The 21,051-nt window shown below is 38.5% G+C and overlaps 1 protein-coding gene across 1 annotated transcript in view; it reads right to left on the minus strand.

The window, feature by feature from the left end:
• The window catches only part of LOC100467389 (vesicle-associated membrane protein 714-like), a 30,393-nt gene extending 10,866 nt beyond the window's left edge, over positions 1 to 19,527 (minus strand). Inside the window, exons 1-6 of the mRNA XM_034670937.1 lie at positions 19,419 to 19,527; positions 15,725 to 15,795; positions 11,990 to 12,086; positions 10,385 to 10,486; positions 3,410 to 3,568; positions 1,572 to 1,625 (exon numbers count right to left, since the gene is read on the minus strand). Coding sequence (XP_034526828.1) covers positions 1,572 to 1,625; positions 3,410 to 3,568; positions 10,385 to 10,486; positions 11,990 to 12,086; positions 15,725 to 15,795; positions 19,419 to 19,496 — 561 coding nt within the window. The 5' untranslated portion in view covers positions 19,497 to 19,527. The remainder of the gene's footprint in view (positions 1 to 1,571; positions 1,626 to 3,409; positions 3,569 to 10,384; positions 10,487 to 11,989; positions 12,087 to 15,724; positions 15,796 to 19,418) is intronic.
• Between the last annotated feature and the right edge of the window lie 1,524 nt (positions 19,528 to 21,051).

A 21,051-nucleotide genomic window follows, 5' to 3' on the forward strand; every position in this document is an offset into this window, starting at 1 on the left:
ACAAATAGTTCGGTATTTTTTGAGATTTATAAATTGCAAGATTGTGATCCCTTGGAGATATGACTAGAAATATAGTCAGAAGAAAGCTCATTATGTTAGGGGGTTGGACTCTACCCTGTGTGGACAAAGGTGCACCATGGGAGGGTTTAAGGAGGCTATATATAGATAAGGGTGACTGAGTGGCTCAGTCCCTTAAGCACCCAATTCTTGATTTTGGCTCAGGTCGTAATTTATTGCTGTGAGATCAAACCCTGTGTCAGGCTCTGCGCTCAGTTGGGAGTCTGCTTGAGACGTCTCTCTCTCTGCCCCTTCCTCTGCTCTCTTGTGTGCTCTCTCTCTAGCAATAAATACATAAATCTTAAAAAAAAATTAGAGACGTCTATATATAATACTAATTGCATTTTACTTAATTTTTTTTATTATTGAAGCATAGTTGACATGCAATGTCATATTAGTTTCAGGTGTACAACATGATGATTCTACAATTCTGTACATTATTCAAGGCTCACCATGATAAGTGTAGCCACCATCAATCACCATACAACATCATTACAATATTATTGACTATATTCCCTATGCTGTACTTTTCACCTCTGTGCGGTTTTTTTAGAGGGAGGGAGGGGGAGGGGCAGGAGAGAGGGAGAGAGAGAATCTTAAATAGGCTCCACCTCACAACCTAAGATCATGATCTGAGCCAAAATCAAGAGTCAGATGCTTAACCGACTGTCCACCCAGGCGCCCCTCTGTGATTTATTTTATAAATGGAAGTTTGTACCTCTTATTCCCTTCACCTATTTTTTTTAAAAGATCTTATTTATTTATTTATTTATTTGAGAGAGAGAGCAGAGAGAGGAGCAGAGGGGGAGGAACAGGGAGGGGGAAAAATCTCAAGCAGACACTGCACTGAGCGTGAGCCCTACATGGGGCTTGATTTCACAACCCTGAGATCATGACCTGAGCCAAACAACAGTGGGCTGCTTTGACCAACTGAGCCACCCAGGTGCCCCTCCCCTTCACCTATTTTGCCCGCTCTTCCCAAACCCTGCCTTCTGGCAACCACCAGTTTGTTCTCTGTATTTATGAGTCTGTTTCTGTTTTGTTTGTTCATCTGTTTTATTTTTGAGATTCCACATATAAGTTATAGTAATCAAAACAGTATGGTATTGGCACAGAAATAGACACATGGATCAATGGAACAGAATAGAGAGCCCAGAAATAAACCCACGCTTATATGGTCAATTAATCTATGACAAAGGAAGCACGAATATACAATGGGGGAAGGACAGCCTCCAACAAACAGTGTTGGGAAAATTGGACAGCTATATTCAAAAGAATGAAACTGAACCACTGTCTTACACCATACACTCAAAATGGACTAAAGACTTAAATGTGAGACCTGAAACCATAAAACTCCTAAAAAATATATAGGCAATAATTTCGTGGATATTGGCTTTAGCAACTTATTTATGGCTATGTCTCCTTAGGCAAGGAAAACAAAAGCAAACAAACTATTGGGACTATGCCAAGATAAACACACATTTTTGCATAGGAAAGGAAACCATGATACTTGCATTTTTAAAGAACAGTCTAGTTTCAGTGTGGAGGATGACTGGCGTAGAATAGAACTAAAAAAAGGGAGAACAATTAGAGGAAAGACAGTAGTTAGACAAGAAATAATAGAGCGTGGAATGACACAGTAAGTGGCACTGGGATGGGCAGAAGATGGAACTTAGCTATTCTGTGGACTATTATTTAGCAATGAAAAGGAATAAAATATTGATACACACGACAACATGAATATCAAAAATTATTGCTAAGTCAAGAAGTCAAACACAGGAGAGCCTGGGTGGCGCAGTTGTTAAGCGTCTGCCTTCCACTTGGGTCATGATCCCAGTGTTCTGGGATTGAGCCCCACATCAGGCTCCCTGCTTAGCAGGAAGCCTGCCTCTCTCTCTCCCCCACTTCCCTTGCTTGTGTTCCCTCTCTCATTGCCTCTCTCTCTCTGTCAAATAAATAAAATCTTAAAAAAAAAGTCAAACACAATATGTATTGTATAATTTTATTTATATGAAATTCTAGAAAAGGCAACACTACAGTGACAGAAAGCAGATCAGTGGTAGGCGGGGGTCAGGGGTGGCGAAGTCAACTGCAAAGGACAGCAGGAAGATTTTAAGATGAAACAGCTATTCTATAACTTGATTGTGGTTACACAATTGTACACAAGTAACACAATTCATCAAACTCTATACTTAAAAGTGGGTAAATATTATTTTACATAAATAATATCTTAATAAATTGTTTCTAAAAGTAAAAAATGAGGCCAAGAACAAAAAAGATCTAGGAGGTAGAATCAATAGAACTTGGTGAGTAAAAATTATGTGCATATTTTGTTTTACATGGCGGCTGTGTTTCTAGAAAAGATCTGTAAAAATAAAATTTAAAATGGTCTAAGGTAATTAACTATTCAATCCTTACTAATTGCTTTAAAAGTATTTTCTAACAGAGAATTTTGAATATATACAAAAGTTGACAGAATGGTATAATGAACCCCTATACACTCAACATCCAGGGTTTTTTTTCTTTTTTCTTTCTTTCTTTTTTTTTTTTTTACAATTTTATTTATTTATTTGAAAGAGAGAAAGCATGAGCTGGGGGGTGCTGAGGGAAAGGGAGAAGCAGACTCCCCGCTGAGCAGGGAGCCCGAATTGGGGCTCGATTCCAGGACCCCAGGATCATAACCTGAGCCAAAGGCAGACTCAACCGACTGAGCCACCCAGGCACCCTCAACAACCAGTTTTAATAGTTATCAATTTATGGCCAATTTTGTTTCATTTATACCCCATTCTACTCCTGAACTATTCTGAAGCTCAGACATTATAAAAATTCACTCAAAATATTTTAACATGTATCTCTAATAAGTAATGACTCTTTAAAGCGTAACCACAATACCATTATCACACCTAAAATTTATAATACTCTTCAATGTCATCTAATATCAGAGTTCAAATATCTGATTATCTTATGAAGTTGCAAATTTTCATTTTTATAGTTTGTTCGAGTCAAATTCCAAATAAGGACCACGCTTTGCAATTGATACACCTTCTCAACCCATTTTTTGGTAAGTTCTCCCTCTTTTTTTTTCCCTTGCAATTTATTTGTTGACTAACCCATATCTTTCTTAACGTAAGAAATACATCTGTTATGCAAATAACTACCTATTACTTTAATGGGCTTTTAATTTTCATTGTTTTATAATTTTTAAAAATATTTTAGTTGCATTCCAATCATTTTTTGATAAAGCCATAGTTTGGCAACATAGGATTATCTCACAGTATCCCTGGTATGTATTTGCTTTTGGCCATTTGTTTTAAGCACTATTTAAGTATCAAGACAGGTGAGCATCACTTACAGTTGTTTGGAGATCATTAGTTCTATCAGTGAAGATATTCAATCTGTTTTCGCTTTCCAAAATTTCATCAATATTTTGGGACATAATATTTTTTACATCAGTTACTTGACTCCTTAGTGTAGATATCGAGCTACCATCTTGATTGTTATTGTATTTCATCTATATAGAAGTGAAATATAATACAAATATTATTTTCTATAATTGAAATCTATTATAGTATATTGTACAAATTGAACAGAAGTGTCAAAAGTACATTTCACTTGTTTTTCAGCATAAGGAATCAACTAAGCTTCAGATTGTCCCACCTTAATCTTTCTAAGAAAAGAGGGGGGTGGATGGGAGAGCAGTATTTCAATGTATTCAATCAGTGGTGAAAGTCTTTTTTTTTTAAAGTTGTTTATTTATATATTTATATAGATTTTTAAGAGAAGTTTTAGGGTCACAGTAAAATTGAGTGGGAAGTACAGAGTCTTCACATACCCCTATCCCCTCCACCCCCTGCTGCCCCAGGTCCCTATCAACATCTCACACCAGGGTGGTACGTCCGCTACAATGGAGGAGCCTCCATTGATATATCATTATCACCCAAAGTCTATAGTTTACAGTACGGTTCACTGTTGGTGTTGTACATTCCTTTGGTTTGGACAAATGTATAATGACATGTATTCACCAGTATAGTATCATACAGAACAGTTTCACTGCCCTTAAAATCCTCTGTGCTCCACCTATTCAAGCATCCCTTCTCCCTAAGCCTAGCAGCAATTGGTCTTTTTATTGTCAACATAGCTTTGTCTTTTCCGGAATGTCATATAGTTGGAATCAAGTAGCCTTTTCATATTGGCTTTTTTTCACTTAGTAATATGCATTCAAGGTTCCCCCATATCTTTTCATGGGTTGTTTGCTCATTTCTTTTTAGTGTTGAATAAGAGTCAATTGTTTGGATGTACCACAGTCTATCCATTTACCCCATGGGAAGACATCTTGGTTGTTTCCATGTTTTGGCAATTATCAATAAAGCTGCTATAACACTGCATAAAAACCTGTATGCAGGTTTTTGTGTGGACATAATTTTTCAACTTATGTGAACACCAAGGGAGTGATTGCTGGATCTTATGGTAAGAGTATGTTTAGTTTTGTAAGAAACTGCCAAACTATCTTCCAAAGTGACTGTTCCATTTTGCATTCCCATCAGCAGTGAATATGACTTCCTATTGCTCCACCTCCTTGTCAAGGTTATGTGTCATCAGCGTTTTGAATTTTGGCCTTTTTTTTTTTTAAGATTTTATTTATTTATTTGACAGAGATAGAGACAGCCAGCGAGAGAGGGAACACAAGCAGGGGGAGTGGGAGAGGAAGAAGCAGGCTCCCAGCAGAGGAGCCTGATGTGGGGCTCGATCCCATAATGCCGGGATCACGCCCTGAGCCGAAGGCAGACGCTTAACCGCTGTGCCACGCAGGCACCCCTGAATTTTGGCCTTTCTAATAAGTATGTAGGGGTATCTTATTGTTGCTTTAATTTGCAATTCCCTAATGATGTGTTATATTGATCATCTTTCATGTTTATTTGCCACCTGTAGATCTTCTTTGGTGAGACCATCTATTCAGGTCAGTGGCCCATTTATTTTAAAGACTTTATTTTTTTAACTAATCTCTACATCCATCATGGGGCTCACACCCACAACCCCAAGGTCAAGGGTCACATGCTCTACCGACTGAGCCAGCCAAGTGCCCCTTTGGCCCTTTTTTGAATCAGATTGTTTATCATCTAATTGCTGAGTTTTCACAGTTGTCTATTTTGGATAATAGATGTGTCTTTCGCAAATGTTTTTTCCAGTCTGTGGCTTGTCTTCTCATTCTCTTGACAGTTTTTGGATCCAATCTGACAGTCTCTCTCTTAATTGTTGTATTTAGACCATTAACTTTTAAAGTGATTATTGATAGAGTTGGACTAATATCTACCATATTTGTTACTGTTTTCCATTCATTGTTCTTGTCCTTTGTTCCTACTTTTGTCTTCTACTTTATCCATATTAAACAAAAATGATCTCTACGATAGTGTTATATAAAAAAGTAAGCTGCAGCTGCAGAACAGTGTTAAATAATAACTTATTGAACACTTAATATGTACCAGCTACTGTTTTAAGCACTTCACACATATTAACTCATTTAATTCCCAAACCACCATATAAAGTAGTATTTTTATCATCTTTTATTTTCTAAAGAAGAAAACTGAGGGGTGCCTGACTAGTGCAGTTGCTAGAGTGCTTGACTCTTGATCTCAGGGTCTTGAGCTCAAGCCCCACGTTGGGTGTGGAGCCTACTTAAAATTAAAAAAAAAAAAAGAAAGAAAAAGAAAGAAAGAAAACTGAGACTGAAAGTAATAAGGTCACCAAATTGTTACCCAGCAAAACAAGGACAGACTCAGGATCCAGAGATCAAGCCTTTACCCATTGCATTAATGACCTCAGTTTTGTGAATTTAGAAGGTACATATAACTTATGTTACATATATTATAAACATATATGCATATAAAATGTATATTCACATATACTTATTATATATTTATTTATATGCATATTTATACGTAAATCTTTCTGGAAAGTTATACACTAGGCTGTCTGTTAAAAGTGCTCACTTCAGGGGCTTTGATTGAAATTGTAGGAGATATTCATATTTTGCTTTATATATTTTGTGTTATTTTACTTTATTAATGATAATTATTTTTTAAGTAAAAAATATTAGAAACCCCTGCTCTTTGGCAAGTGATCAAATCACCCATTTTTTAAAAAAAATATCTTTTTAAAATAAATGGTTTATTTATTTATTTGAGAGAGAGCAAGCGAGAGAGAGAGCAAGAGAGAGGGCACGCCCAAGTGGGAGGAGGGGCAGAGGGAGAGAGAGAGAAGCAGACTCCCCGCTGGGCAGGGAGCCCACCACAGGGCTCAATCCCGGGACCCTGGGACCATTACCTGAGCCCAAGGCAGACACTCAGCTGAGCCACCCAGGCCCCCCTCAAATCCACCTTAAACAGAACTCTGATCTTGCTGATTATTGGACCATGCAATTTACATTGATGTTCTGTGAGGAGCTCACTAGGTAAATGTAGAAAAAAAAGGTTGCTAGCTGAATTTGTGTCCCTCCAAAAAGATATGTGCAATTCTTAACACCAGATAGCTGTGAATGTGACCTTACCTGGAAATAAGGTCTTTGCAGATATAATCAAGTTAAGATCAATGATTAATTTTTTTTGCTCCTTTTTTCTCTCTCTCTCCTTTTAAAAAAAGCTTATTTTTTAACCTAAGGGAATCATTTAAGTTTTGTTAGAATAATGTATTCATAGTCCATTCATTGACATTCAGCTTCTATACACACACACACACACACACACACACACACACACATATATTTAAATCTCAAAGCTATTTTTATTTTGTTAACTATTGTATAAGAAATTCAACAACTTTTATAAAATTTTCTACAGATTTAATGCTTACCAGGTTAGCTTATAAATGTTAAACAGAAATTTCTTTGATGTCAGATGTGTTAACTGCTTAAAATGTGCATATTTTCATATGGTAACTAGTTTTCAGGGAGCTATGTCAATAATATATTTTGGCTGTGTTGAATATGCAGAATTCTTCACAAGAAAATTTATGAATTTAATATAAAAGCATCTATCCTTAATTATTTTTCACGCATTGTGGTGGACACACCCTATGGTGACCCCCGATGTATCACATTCTTGAAACCCCCCCCAAGTATAACTTGCTTCTAACTAATAACAAAGGTATTAGGATGTCACTCCTGTGATTATGTCACATTATACAAAATTCAGTAAACTGGAGTAGGGAGATTGCTCTGTTGGCCTTGAGAAGCAAGCAGCAAAGTAGCAAGGAACTATTATCAGTCTTTAGGATCTGAGGGTGTCCCCTGGCCAACAGCCAGCAAAAACCTGCATCCCTGGCACAGCTATAAGGAAACGAATCCTGCAACAGGCTCTAAATGAGCCTGGAAGCCGAATCTTCCCAGGCTTCTGGATGAGAGCGCAGCCTGGCTGATGACACTCACCGCAGCTTTGTGAGACCCTGAGAAGAGAGCCTGTTAAGTGGGGCCTGGATTCCTGACCCACACGAACTATGAGATGGTAAGTGTGTGCTCTTTTAGGCTGCTGATTTGTTAGATACATAAGAGAAAACTAAAACAGGTATACTTAGAATATTTTATTATGGAAAAGTTCAAACATATACAAATGAGAGTGAACAGTATAATCAATTCCTATGTACCCTAGTATCACCTAGTATCAACACATGGCCAATCTTGTTTCATCTGTGCTACTACTGATTACCCCTTCCCCAAATGTATTATTTCAAAGCAAATCCCAGACATTATATTATTTTAATCTGTAAATACCTCAGTTTGTATCTCTAAAAGATATAGCCTCATTTTTCTTAAAAATAAAACCACAACATAATTATCATATCTACAAAAATTCCTTAATATCATCAAACATCCAGTTTGTGTACATATTTATCAAAAACAAATCAGTTTTTTTTTAACATTTGTTTTGTTGATCCAGGATCCAAAGTCCACATTTAGTCGATATGTGTAAGTCTCATTCTGTGAGTTCTCCCTAACTTTTTCCCTGTTGCAATTTATTTGTTGAAGAAATTGGATTGTCTTACAGATTTTCTCATACTCTGGATTTTGCTGATTTCATTGCTGTGGTATCATTTAATGTGGTCACTGCTCTCTCTATTTCCCGTAAACTGGTAGCTCGATATGAAGGCTTGGTCATATTCAGGTTTGTTGTTTTGGGCAAGCATACGTCAGATGTGTGCAATATACTACTCATTGTGTAACAATAGGAAACATAACTAATGATTGATCATCTCCCTTATTGTGACCTTAGGAAAAATCAATGGTTTTAGGTGTTTTGAGCCCGTTTCCTCTGTTATGAAGTTCCCTACCAGCTTTTCACCTAATTTTTTTCAGTCATTGATTATGACTGCTTAGATCCATTTTTCATCAGGGATAATAAAATAGTGAAATTTATCACATCTTCTTTATTAGCTGGAATACTTCTATAAAGACCAAAAGAACCTTTTCCCTAGCAACTACTTGTTTTCTTTGAGGTACAGTTCATATAGGAAAGTCAGAATAAATGATTGAGTCTTTTATTTATTGGTTTTTAGAGTGATGAGGTGGATCCTTAGTATCTTCCAGAGTTGACTGATGAGGGATTATTTCGTCTTTGATAGTATCTCGGAACTGATGGAATTTAACATATTTGATGTGTTACAATCCACTGAAGTTATTATTCTTTTCCACTTTCAAGCTATCCCATTACTGACCAGTGTTAGCCTCTTTAAGTTGGCTCCTAAAGCCTTTGGACATGAGCACAGTGAACTTTGATAGCTTCCTTGCTTCTGGTATGACCAAATGCTTCTGGCTTATATGTTTCCTGCCTGATATCTGCAATCAGACAGGTTCCTTTTAGTGTAAAATGGTATTTAAAGACTATAATTTAGATGCTAAGGGGTCACACTGCTCCTGGGTTGTTCATTATTTCTAATGTTTTTCAGTAGATATGCTGGGAAGTACTTTTTTTTGAAAGAGAAAATTATTCATGTGATATATTTTCAATGAAAAAATTTTCGGGGCGCCTGGCTGGCTCAGTCGGTGGAGCACGTAACTCTTGATCTTGGGCGTCATGACTTTGAGCCCCACACTGGGTATAGAGATTATTTAAAAATAAAATCTTTAAAAAAAAGAAAAAAAATTCAATACTTAATTTTCAATTAAAAATTGTCACAATTTGATTTTCTTTTAAAAATATTTAATTTTCAATTAAAATTTAGGATTAAAAGGTTTACTTAATTCTTTGATCTTACATTTGCAACTCTTGCTGAAAATCCTGATTCCTAATGACATTAACTTGATTATGCAAAGTAATATATCTATACAAACCAATTTTAGAATAGCAACCCAATGTTATCACTAACAATGTGACACTTGAACATAAATACGTTAAGATTTATTTTTAGTTCTTTTGTCATTAGGGTATACTCTCACTAGGAATATACAATCGGATTATTGTGTTTTAAAATCACTTGAAATAAATTTTTGCTGTCTTTTCAAGCCATCAACTCAATACACAATTAGGTTCTTAATGTTTTTTTCTTTTGAGTTTTAGGGATTACTTTTTAAAATTAAAACAATTATTATGGTAAGATTTACATAACAAAGTTTATAATTACAATGATTTTTAACTTTATAAGTTCAATGGCATTAAGTATATTCACATTGTTGTGCAATTATCGTCACCATCATCTCCAGAACATTTTCTATCTTCCCAAACTGAAACTCTGTACTATTAAACACTAATTCCTCCTCATCCCTTTCCCCCAGGCTCTGGCAACAACCATTCTACTTTTTGTCTTTATAAATCTGATTACTTAGGTATTTGTCCTCTTCTGACTGTCTTATTTCACTCTATGGACAATTTTTTAAATATTTAATTTTATAATTTTATATACTTTTATTTTTTATTTTATAATTATGTAAAATATTAACATGGCTCCAAAGTCCAATCTGGAAAACAAGTTTCATTCAGAGAGGCCTAGTTTCTATTCCTGTCCCCTATCCCTACACAGGCAATGATTAAAATGTTTTTGGTTTATCCTTTTCTTGCCCCCATCCCCCCCCTTTTTTACTATAAGCAAACAAATACATATATTTGTATTTACTCCCTCTTTCTTAAATGGTTGCAAATAAGAATGGTAAAGTATGTATACCATACATACTTTCTCTATCTTGTTTTATTAACTTATCTGTATATCAAGAATATCATTCTTTATCATTTCATAAAGATAGAAGTTCTCCATTCTCACTCATCTTTACAGCTCTTATCTCCTAATTCCAGACTGTTTTGTCAGCTGTAATACAATGTTTAGGGGTACAGTTGAGGTTACATACCATATACTTTCCTAATACTTGTTGAAAATCTGTAGCAACTGCATTTGAAGGAGAAAAATGTTCTTGCGACATCAAAGGATTTCTCAGAAAAGTATCACTAACCTGGGGACATTAATGGAAATATTTAACCTATATAGATAATTTCAACTGGAGAATTACAGAGCAAATGTTTATTTGAAGCAAAGTCTGGCAGAAATGTGAAATAAAAGAATATTCTATTTCCACACTATTTCTAGCTTTTTAGTGGCAGGGTGTCCTTTCTAATCAAAACTGCAGTATTTATGAAAACTGTGCTTGCCCAGTCTTCTCCACTGCTGTAGTACAGATCACAGTCTCACACAGTGAGACTGCAAATGCACTTTGAGTCTTTGGTATGTCTAAGGACTTGAGGGGAAGAACAGATGTTCACCTCTGGCAGGCAAAGAAAGATGGGAGTCCATGATATTTTCTAAATAAGTGTTTTTCATTTTGCCTCCCCCCCCCCAAATCCATTCAACGATGACAAAACAATCCCAACTGAATGTCATGGTACTATCTTTCAAAACCCTTATGGTTGTTTTTTTTTTCTTCTTTTTCCAAACCCTTATGGTTATTATAGGACATTTCAAAGTCTCAAGAAGGAATTCTTGCAAATGTTTGTACTCAATGTTGTATTACCCAGAAATAGTGGTAAAATGCATGTGGTTGGCAATTTGGTATCATCTGGTTTTGAAAAGATGGTAAAGTTCAGATGTTTTGTCATAGTAGCAGAGAGGGAGAAAAATTAGAGTATAGTCACTTAAATGGCTAACAGTGCTTAGCATCTAGACTCTAGCAATTATTAAGGTATGTTTGAAGAGTGAATTTCAGTATTAGTCCTTATAATCCTTGATTCTATATGTGATTACAGTTTGAATTGTGTTAAAGCAAGATAGTATGCTAACAAAGTATATGCATGATTCATGAATATGACTGGAGAATAACTGTTAGTAACTATAGTATTGCTGACTGATTTTTCCATTAATGTTTTTTACTTATTTATTTATTTATTTTAGGAAAGATCTATTTACTTATTTTAGAGAGAGAGCACGCACGAATGGGGGGAGGGGCAGAGAGAGAAACCCAAGCACATTCCCAGCTGAGCAGGGAGCCTGATGTGGGGCTTGATCCCATGATGTTGAGATCATGACCTGAGCCAAAATCAAGAGCTGGATGCCTAACGAACTCAGCCATCCAAGGCACCCCTCTTTGTAAATTAAATACACACGTTATTGAAATGGTATATTAAATATTAGTAAAGTTTAATTTCTTATTTTTAAAGAGCAAGATAAATACAAAGAGAGAGTCTAATAGATCTATGTGGGTAGTCTTTGCAGACCTTGCTTTAGGGTTGGGAGAAATGTGGAAACAGGGCAGATGAAGGACAGGGGTAAGAAATCTCTGAAAGTAAAAAAAAAAAAAAGACAAAAGAAAAGAAATCTCTGAAGGTCATTAATAGCTCTGCTTTATAGACAAATGAGTGATCTGCTTTTAGTTAGTGACACTACTACTAACACACTATAAAACAAAGACCTCATAATTTCAATAACTGAAAAAGTCCTTAAAGTAGCATAAGAAATTACTTACATTTTTAAGAAATGCAGATGGTGTTATGGTATCCAAGGCATTGTCTGTAGCACATAGGTATGTGATCCCATCAATAAAGAGAGTGTGGTAGACAAAGCTTTGAAAAGAATACATTCATTTACATGATAACATTGAAGAAATTAAGTACCCTCGTAGAGAATCTACTTTTATTTCCAAGCTCTCAGTAGTGTATACAAGTTGTATAGATAACGTTCTATAATAAGAATTAGAAAATCTTTCATACATGTGAAAAATTAAATCATGTTAAATAAAAACTCTATTAAATTAGAATATGCATTTAAAATTTCATCAATAAAAATGAAATACAATAAAGAGAAAACTCTATCATTCTATTTATCTACCTATATTTAAAATAGCTTTGATAGGGGTGCCTGTGGGGCTCAGTCAGTTAAGTGCCTGCCTCCGGCTTGGGTTGTGATCCTGGGGAACTGGGATGGAGCCCCACCTAGGGCTCCCTGCTCGGCAGGGAGTCTGCCTCCCCCTCTGCCTCCCTCCCGCCCCTCCCCCCCCCGCTTGTGCTCTCTCTCTCTCAAATAAATAAATACAATCTTAAAAAAATGGCTTTGATAGATAATCACTCATTCCAAGACTGAATAAAGATTCTCATCAAATAGAAAATGCTATGTTCACTGATTTTTACTATCCCTATATATTAGGTGGACATATTTAATTTTGGTACTTCTTGGCTTTCTATTATGATAGATTAGAATTTAAAAGTTGTAAACTGCCAATACTAAATATTCTGACGAACAGGATGAATTGGGGAGGGGGAAATTAAACTCCTCTATAGTATGTGAAAGTGTATCTTCTCTGACCTTTTTTGCCTTCTCAGAGTCACATATTAGGAAGCTAGAAGACTCTTGGAAAGTGCCTCCATATTTACTGCGCAATAATCCAGAATATTTAAAAACATGGCAACAAAAATAGTTGCCTGGTGCCTAGACTTTTAATCTAGTCATTCTGAACACTCTCTATCCAAATGGTTAGCAGGCAACAGACCTGGTCAAATGCTAAATTGGATGTCCACAAAAATGACCAATCTCAGAAACAGGGAGGAAAGATTATCCCAGAGGCAGAAAATTTAAAGTATGTGCCCAGCCTTTCCAGGTAAATCCTTCATATCGTATCATGAATACAATATGCTACAAATATTTTTAATGATGATATTGATTGATACACATAATCCTTACCTGGAAAATATTTTTATTTCTAAGTTGGGAGGAGTCTTTGTTGAAAAAGAGTTGCTAATTCTATCATCTCTCTGAAAGGCATATATGTGATTTGAAGTAAATTGATATTGGATGTGAGGAAGAAATATTTTAAATTTATGCTTAGTATGTTATTAGTGAGTAACATTCAGAAACCATCTTTAAAAGTTAAAAAACTTGAATACCCGATGACTAGGATACACTGTAACTAACAAAGGCAAGATGAGGAAAAGTGTGTATGAGGTACATGTGTCTCTTATAGAAAAGAAAAGAAGAGAAAAGAAAAAAAGAAAAAGAAAATGGCAAACTGAAAACTTTTTCAGAATGGTCACTTGTCTAGGTGGGAAGGGAGAATAGTATGGAGAGGAAAGGAATGAAAATTAGACTTCTTTCTATTTTTTTTTGAAAATTGGACTTCTTTTTTTTTTTTAAACATTTTATTTATTTATTTGACAGAGAGAGAGAGACAGCCAGCGAGAGAGGAAACACAAGCAGGGGGAGTGGGAGAGGAAGAAACAGGCTCATAGCGGAGGAACCTGATGTGGGGCTCTATCCCAGAACACTGGGATCACGCCCTGAGCTGAAGGCAGACGCTTAACGACTGCGCCACCCAGGCACCCCTGAAAATTGGACTTCTTAAAGAAAACTTGTTTTCTCAATTTGACTTTGGAACCACATGCATATTCTGCTTAATCGTAAAAGTTATTAAATCAAACTTTGAGATATCCTTGAAAATGAAAAACTGTGATGACAAAAATGAACCTAACTTGTGTGGAGGAACCCAGACAAGAGATGATGGTGGCGTGGTTCCCGTGGTAGGGCTGGAGGCGGTTGGATTCTGGATATTTGGGAGGGAAAGGAAACAGGATTTGCTGATTGATTGGGTTTGGATGTCAAGTAGACAAAAGTCAAGGATTTCAAAGGTTTTAGGCCCGAGGAACTAGAAAAGTGATATGTGCAAGACTGCAGGGTGGGGGGCTTGGTTTTGGGCATAAGTTTGAGATACCCATCAGACATCCAACAGAGATGCAGAACAGGCAGTTGGATATACGAATCAGGAGTTCAGGAAGAGATCTTCAAAAGATTCAAATCAGAATGCACAATTTAGGAAAGCAAATAGTAGATGAGAAAAGAACCTCCTTTTGAAATCATGCTGGCTAATAAGTGAGAACAAAACTAGAATAGCACCATTTTGCACTCCCCAATCAATGAATGGGTCCAGGATACAGGCAAGGAATATCACTGGCTGCTAGCATGTCAAAAGGAAATGTAGGGGCGCCTGGGTGGTGCAGTCGTTAAGTGTCTGCCTTCGGCTCAGGGCGTGATCCCAGTGTTCTGGGATAGAGCCCCACATCAGGCTCCTCCGCTAGGAGCCTGCTTCTTCCTCTCCCACTCCCCCTGCTTGTGTTCCCTCTCTCGCTGGCTGTCTCTGTCAAATAAATAAATAAAATCTTAAAAAAAAAAAAGGAAATGTAAGTAGACACATGTACCATCTGATGGAAAAAAACACCTATAGTCTCACAGAAGGGATCCAGCCTGTGGATCCAGCCACATTAAACATGGTGAACTGTGTTCTGAATATGCAATCAGCAAAACCAGAGAGTGGGACACTACACTCTACAGGCTCTTCAATGATAATCCATAAGGAAAAGAAAGGGATGGAGCGGGAAAATATAGATTAAAGAGATTTAAAAGACACCAAAAGAGAAAAACGGGGCAGGATCAGGCTCTTGTGTCTGAGGTTGCTTATTTGCTGAGGCAATGAGGACCCAGGGTAAATGACTGCGACAGGGGCTGGAATGGTGGTTGAGTTGGGGAAGAGGGAGGAAGCTGTGGATGGGATAGGACGTGTGGTGGGGAGTTTCGGGGATGGCTGACAGTATTCCATATTTTTGGCTTAGGTGGTAGCTGGAGTTGGTGGGGAGGTTCCCTTTTAAAGCTTTATAAAAGCTATACTTTCACGTGATGTGGTTTTTGTATTTTGTTTTATTCTACAATATAAAGGTTAAAACAAACCTGCTCTTAAAAAAAAAAAGGAGTCTAAAAGTAATAGATGCTCTTATTTCCCACCTGGTTTTTTACTAGCAAAATGTTGTCAAGATTGGTTTAGGCCATATCATGTTGTGTCCCAAGTGTAGCTTAGAGTGGTTTTATTAAAGATTTTTCAAGTGAAAGTTTCCTTTTTTATTAATGAAATATTTTGGGTATACTAAAAAAGTTTGGAGAATAAGATAACAAGAATATTTTAGATCTACCATGTGGTTATAGATAACAATTTATGTCCCATGGATACCCTTCCCCAACTTCATTTTTCCTCCCTTCCCTTTGCAGAGGTAACCACTACCTTGAATTTGGTGTTAATCATTCTCATTTGATCTTACACTTTTACATACAGAAGTTCTCCTTTCTGAGGGTTCAACTGAGAGCACATGCAGCTAACATTTTTTCCCCTCATGTCATTACTATTGTTAAAAAGCAAGCAGACTTTTATGAGAATAGACCTTACCTTCCCATCTGCATTATGGTCTTTGGCTCAGCTCTAAGAAGCACGAGTTTAAGCACTGTTGCCACTGCTTCCTAAAAATAAATTAACAGCATTTACTTTGTGGAACATTGTAGTGTCTTTAATTATTTCTCTCCCTAAATTTACCAATGGTTTGGTTTGTTAAAGAACAATTGTTCACTAGAAGAACCAATGGGTAGTTAGTCATAATGTGTGGTTAGAAGCAAGTTATGAAATAGTCATTTGACTATGAAGGAAAATATTAAAATTACACAACTATACATACACTTGTGTGTATACTTATATGTGTGCAAATATAGGTTGTACTAATCAGTTTTATTCTTAGAGTCACATCTTTCATCTGGCTTTAAGGCTTAGGAAGCACTATCTAATCAAACATCTTCAGTGACTAGAAGTCACTGAAACTATACCTAAAAATGTTAATGGATTAAAAGTATTTGCCCTTGGGGGGCCTAGGCGGCTCACGGTTAAGTGTCCAACTCTCCATTTCAGTTCAGGACGTGATCTCAGGGCTATGAGATTGAGCCTTGGGGGGGGGGGGCTCCATGCTCAGCAGGGAGTCTGCTTGAGATTTTCTCTCTCCCTTTGCCCCTCCCCTGTCTGAGCTCTCTCTCTCTTTTTAAAATAAAAATAAATCTTAAAAAAAAGTATTCAGCCCTTATTCTCTGAATATCCTAAGCTTTCCCTTTCTCTCTCTCTCTTTCTCTTTCTTTTTTTCATCATTCTTCTTTCCTTATTTTGATTAAGATAAAAATTTTAATTTGATATTATTCACTGATTTCTTTCTATGAAACAAATAATTGTCAAGGTTTTTAATTTCTGTTTCTTGTAAGGCTCATTCTCTGCGGGAAAATGTGCAAGGTGTTGACGATTATCCAGAATATCTTAATTATGGTTAATTGTATGGAGTCCTATTAATTTACTTTAGAAGTGTGAAAGGAAACTGAAAGTTACCCAGGAAAACTTGAATAGCCACATACTTTTTTTTTTTTTTTAAGATTTATTTATTTATTTGAGAGAAAGAACACATGTGCTTGGGGGTGGGTGAAGGGGTGGGGGGAGAGAGTCTCCAGCAGATGTCCCACTGAGCCTGGAGCCCCACGTGGGGCTTGATCTCACAACCCATGAGATTCCAGGGGTTGATCCCACAACTGTAAGATCATGACCTGAGCCGGAACCAAGTCAGATGCTTCCCAATAGCCTACCATACACTGAAAATCTTCCCTGTTTTGAAAAATGAGGCCCCTTCCTGGACCATGCTTCTTTAGCTTTCACCCTATCTCACTCCGTTTCTAAATGCTTAGAATGTCTAGGGGCGCCTGGGTGGCTCAGTCGTTAAGCATCTGCCTTAGGCTCAGGACGTGATCCTGGCGTTCTGGGATCAAGCCCCACATCAGGCTCCTCCGCTATGAGCCTGCTTCTTCCTCTCCCACTCCCCCTGCTTGTGTTCCCTCTCTCGCTGGCTGTCTCTCTCTCTGTCAAATAAATAAATAAATAAATAAATAAATAAATAAATAAATAAATCTTTAAAAAAAAATGCTTAGAATGTCTAACTTCACTCTCCTGACTTCCTCATCTCCCATTCAGTTGGCCTCAAGCAATCTGGCTTCTGCCTCTACCGCTTCTTCCAAACTGTAAAGTCACCAGTCATCTTTTTTTTTTTTTTTTAAAGACTTTTATTTATTTTATTTGAGAAAGAGTATGAGTGAGAGAGAGAGCAGGAGCAGGGGGTAGAGGGAGAGGGAGAAGCAGACTCCCCAATGAGCGGGAAGCCCGATGTGGGGCTCAACATGGGGCTCGATCCCAGGGGCCCTGAGATCACGACCTGTGGCGAAGTCAGATGCTTAACCGACTGAGCCACCCAGGCACCCCCACCAATCATCTAATTGTAGGGTCCAATGAGCACTTTTTAGATCTTGTTCAACTTCTTTGGGACATAAAACATTCTTTAACTTTCTTCTCTTGGCTTTCAGGACACCAGTGCCCTCATTTGGGGTCCCACTTCTCTATCCTACTCCTAAACGGTGTTCTGACTTTTGGTCCTCTTCTCTCCTCACTCTCATACTTTTCTTTTCTACCCTCTTCTACTAGCTTCAACTGTTAGCCATGACCCTCTGAATGCTACCTATTAGTGCTACCTAACGGACATTTTTTTGACTTAAGTCTTTTGGGAATAAGGTGGAGGAAAAAAGACACAAATAGATTGGCCACTTCCAACAGGCAACAAAATTCAACGTGTCCCAAACTGCACTCTCCTCCCTTGCATTCCCTCTGACTTCTTCCCTCACAATCCTCCTCCATCTGTAGTTTCAATCTTGTTTAATGCCACCTGAGAAAAAATTTGACAAATTATCATGTCACACACCTTAAATTTATACACCGTGATATGTGAATTATGTCTTAATAATTCTGGGGAAAAAAGATTGAAAAAAAATTGAGAATCATTCTAGGAACGACCCAGTTCCCTTAGTTTTAGTCTCTTTAGGATCTGCCCCCTTTTTTCCATCTGCACCCTCACTGCCCTTCACTCACACCCTTCAATCTCCTACAGAATCTACAACAATGCCATCCTAACTGGTTCTCTCCCCTCCAGTTCACCTTCCATATTACAACCAAACCAAGTTTTCCAGAGATGAATCAGATCCTGCTATTCCCCTATTTCATTGGTCCCCAGTTTCCCTACAATAAGAAAATGAATAATATAGGACCCTTCATTAACTATCTTGTCTGCTTTCTTGGCCTCATCTTTAGCCCTACATACTGTGACCCTGTGTTCTAGCCACACTGAGGTTCCTGAGGTTCCCCAAACAAACACACCATACTGTTTCATCTGAAAGGAGTACCCATTTCCTTTTCATGCCTCAGGCGAAGACTAACTCTTACAAGGCTCCTAAGCCAACCATCCTAATATCACCTCTGTTGTGGTCACCAGCAGCCACCATCCTGCATGCTACCGGAGTATCCTCGATCTACCTCGATCTATCTCCAACTGTAAGGCTTTTACACTGTAGACAAACTGTATACAGCCCTTGGTCAAAAGAGACAAAGAGCTCATCAAGGGGCAACTCCAGGTCCCGTCTTTTCTTCATTGCTGCATCCCCTACACCTTTATCCCGGGATTATGCAACTAAAAGATGTTCAATAAATGTGTGCTGGGGCGCCTGGGTGGCGCAGTCGTTGGGCGTCTGCCTTCGGCTCAGGGCTTGATCCCGGAGTTTCCCACATCGGGCTCCTCCGCTGGGAGCCTGCTTCTTCCTCTCTCACTCCCCTGCTGTGTTCCCTCTCTCGCTGGCTGTCTCTCTGTCACATAAATAAATAAAATCTTTAAAAAAAAAATAAATGTGTGCTGAACTGCAAGTCATTTCTCCGCAGGGGAGATAAAATATTTAAGGGTCTCAGAATTGCAACTGCACGAGGCTGCTAATCGCCTCCAAATAGGTCGCGTGCACCACCAACCCTAATCCCTAGTTGGCGCACGTGCGGCCCCGCGGTCCGGATTCTCGGGCTCACAGGCTCCGCGGCTCACAGAAGCCAGCCTCTCGCGGGGCGGAGCCCCTCACCCCCCACGGTGAGCTCCCGGCCGCCCAGCAGCGCGGCGTCCTGAGGGGCGGGCCCGGCAGGGGCCACTCTTGAAGAGGCGGGACTTGCCGAGGCGGAGGTCCGGACCCAGAGGTACCTGATAGGAGCCGCCGGTCAGGGCCAGCTCCGCTAGGACCGCTCGGCCATTAGCAATACAGCTGTAGGTGATCGTCATGGTGGGCGGGCCAGTGAAGGAAAGGCTTCGGCCGGACTTAACCGCCTAGGACGGCCTCGGGGCGGTGTCTGGGGCGGGACTCCAGACGGTGCTTGCGCAGGCGCGAGGACCGATTGATTGGCAAGGAGGGAGGCGGGGCCAACCCTAGCCTGGGCTGAGCCTATGATGAGACGGGGGCGGGGTTTCGTGAAAAAACTGGCTTTGGGCGAGTGAAACCTTTCTCCTTCCTGGTTATCCTTAAAATCCATCGCTAGTTGAATGCATACATAAAATGTGGTATATTCAGCCTTAAAAAGGAAGAAAATCCTGACACATGCTAGAACATGGATGAACCCAGAAGACTTTATGCTAAGTGAAGTAAGTCAGTCATAAAATAACAAATATTATATGATTACACTTACAAGAGTTACCTAGAGTAGTCATATTTATAGAGACAAATTAGAATGGTGGTTGTAGGGGGAGGGGGGAGGGAGAAATGGGGAGTTAGTGTGAAATGGGTACAGAGTTTCAGTTGGGGAAGATGAAAAAGTTCTGGAAATGGATGGTGATAATTATTGCACAACAATGTGAACATACTTAATGCCACAGAATTGTACACTTAAACATGTACAGTTAAAATGGTAAATTTTATGTTATGAATATTTAACCACAATCTTAACAATTAAAAATTTTTAACCCATTAAAAAAAGTCATTTGGCGAGAGCCAGTGTACTTCACAGTACTTACCTACCTACACTTCATCCACAGCCTAGAACATGAAAAGTATAGACCTTGATTTAAAATAAAATACATCCGGGGCGCCTGGGTGGCACAGCGGTTAAGCGGCTGCCTTCAGCTCAGGGCGTGATCCCGGCGTTGTGGGATCGAGCCCCACATCAGGCTCCTCTGCTGTGAGCCTGCTTCTTCCTCTCCCACTCCCCCTGCTTGTGTTCCCTCTCTCGCTGGCTGTCTCTATCTCTATCAAATAAATAAATAAAAAATCTTAAAAAAAATAAAATTCATCCATTAACTCAACTAGTGTTTGTTGAACTCTCACAGTGCGAGGATGCTAACATGCAGGCCTTGGGCCCTGGTTGGGAGGGTTCTTTCTGGAAGTGGTTACCGAGGCATGTGCAGACAGATGCCAATCTCAAGTGATATGTGTGGGTTGTGGTGGAAAGATAAACTAAGTTGCAGAAGCTGGAGTGGAGGCAGCTAATTCTTGGGAGAACTGCCTAACTTAGGAGGGGTCGGAATTCTTTAAGTGGGGAGGAAGGCTGTACACTCTAAACAGAAGGAACAGCTTCTGTAAAGGCTTGGAGCAGGCAGGTGGGTTTGGGGAATGGATGTGAATGAGTGTGGCAGAGGAAAGGTGTGTGGTAGAGTGGGTAGGAGATGAGAGGGGGAGGGGCGGTAGAATAAGTTGGCATTTTTAAAAATATAAGCTTCAGGTAAGTGTATATATTTTCATTAGCAGGGTATCAGTGGTAGAGTGAAAAGAAATCAGACAAACTTGGATTAAATATAGACATTGCCATATACCCTGCGCCCTCATTGTAACTTAACCTTTCTGAGA

This window comes from Ailuropoda melanoleuca, chromosome 11, assembly GCF_002007445.2.
Source record: "Ailuropoda melanoleuca isolate Jingjing chromosome 11, ASM200744v2, whole genome shotgun sequence".
In the NCBI taxonomy this organism is placed as follows: Eukaryota; Metazoa; Chordata; class Mammalia; order Carnivora; family Ursidae; genus Ailuropoda; species Ailuropoda melanoleuca.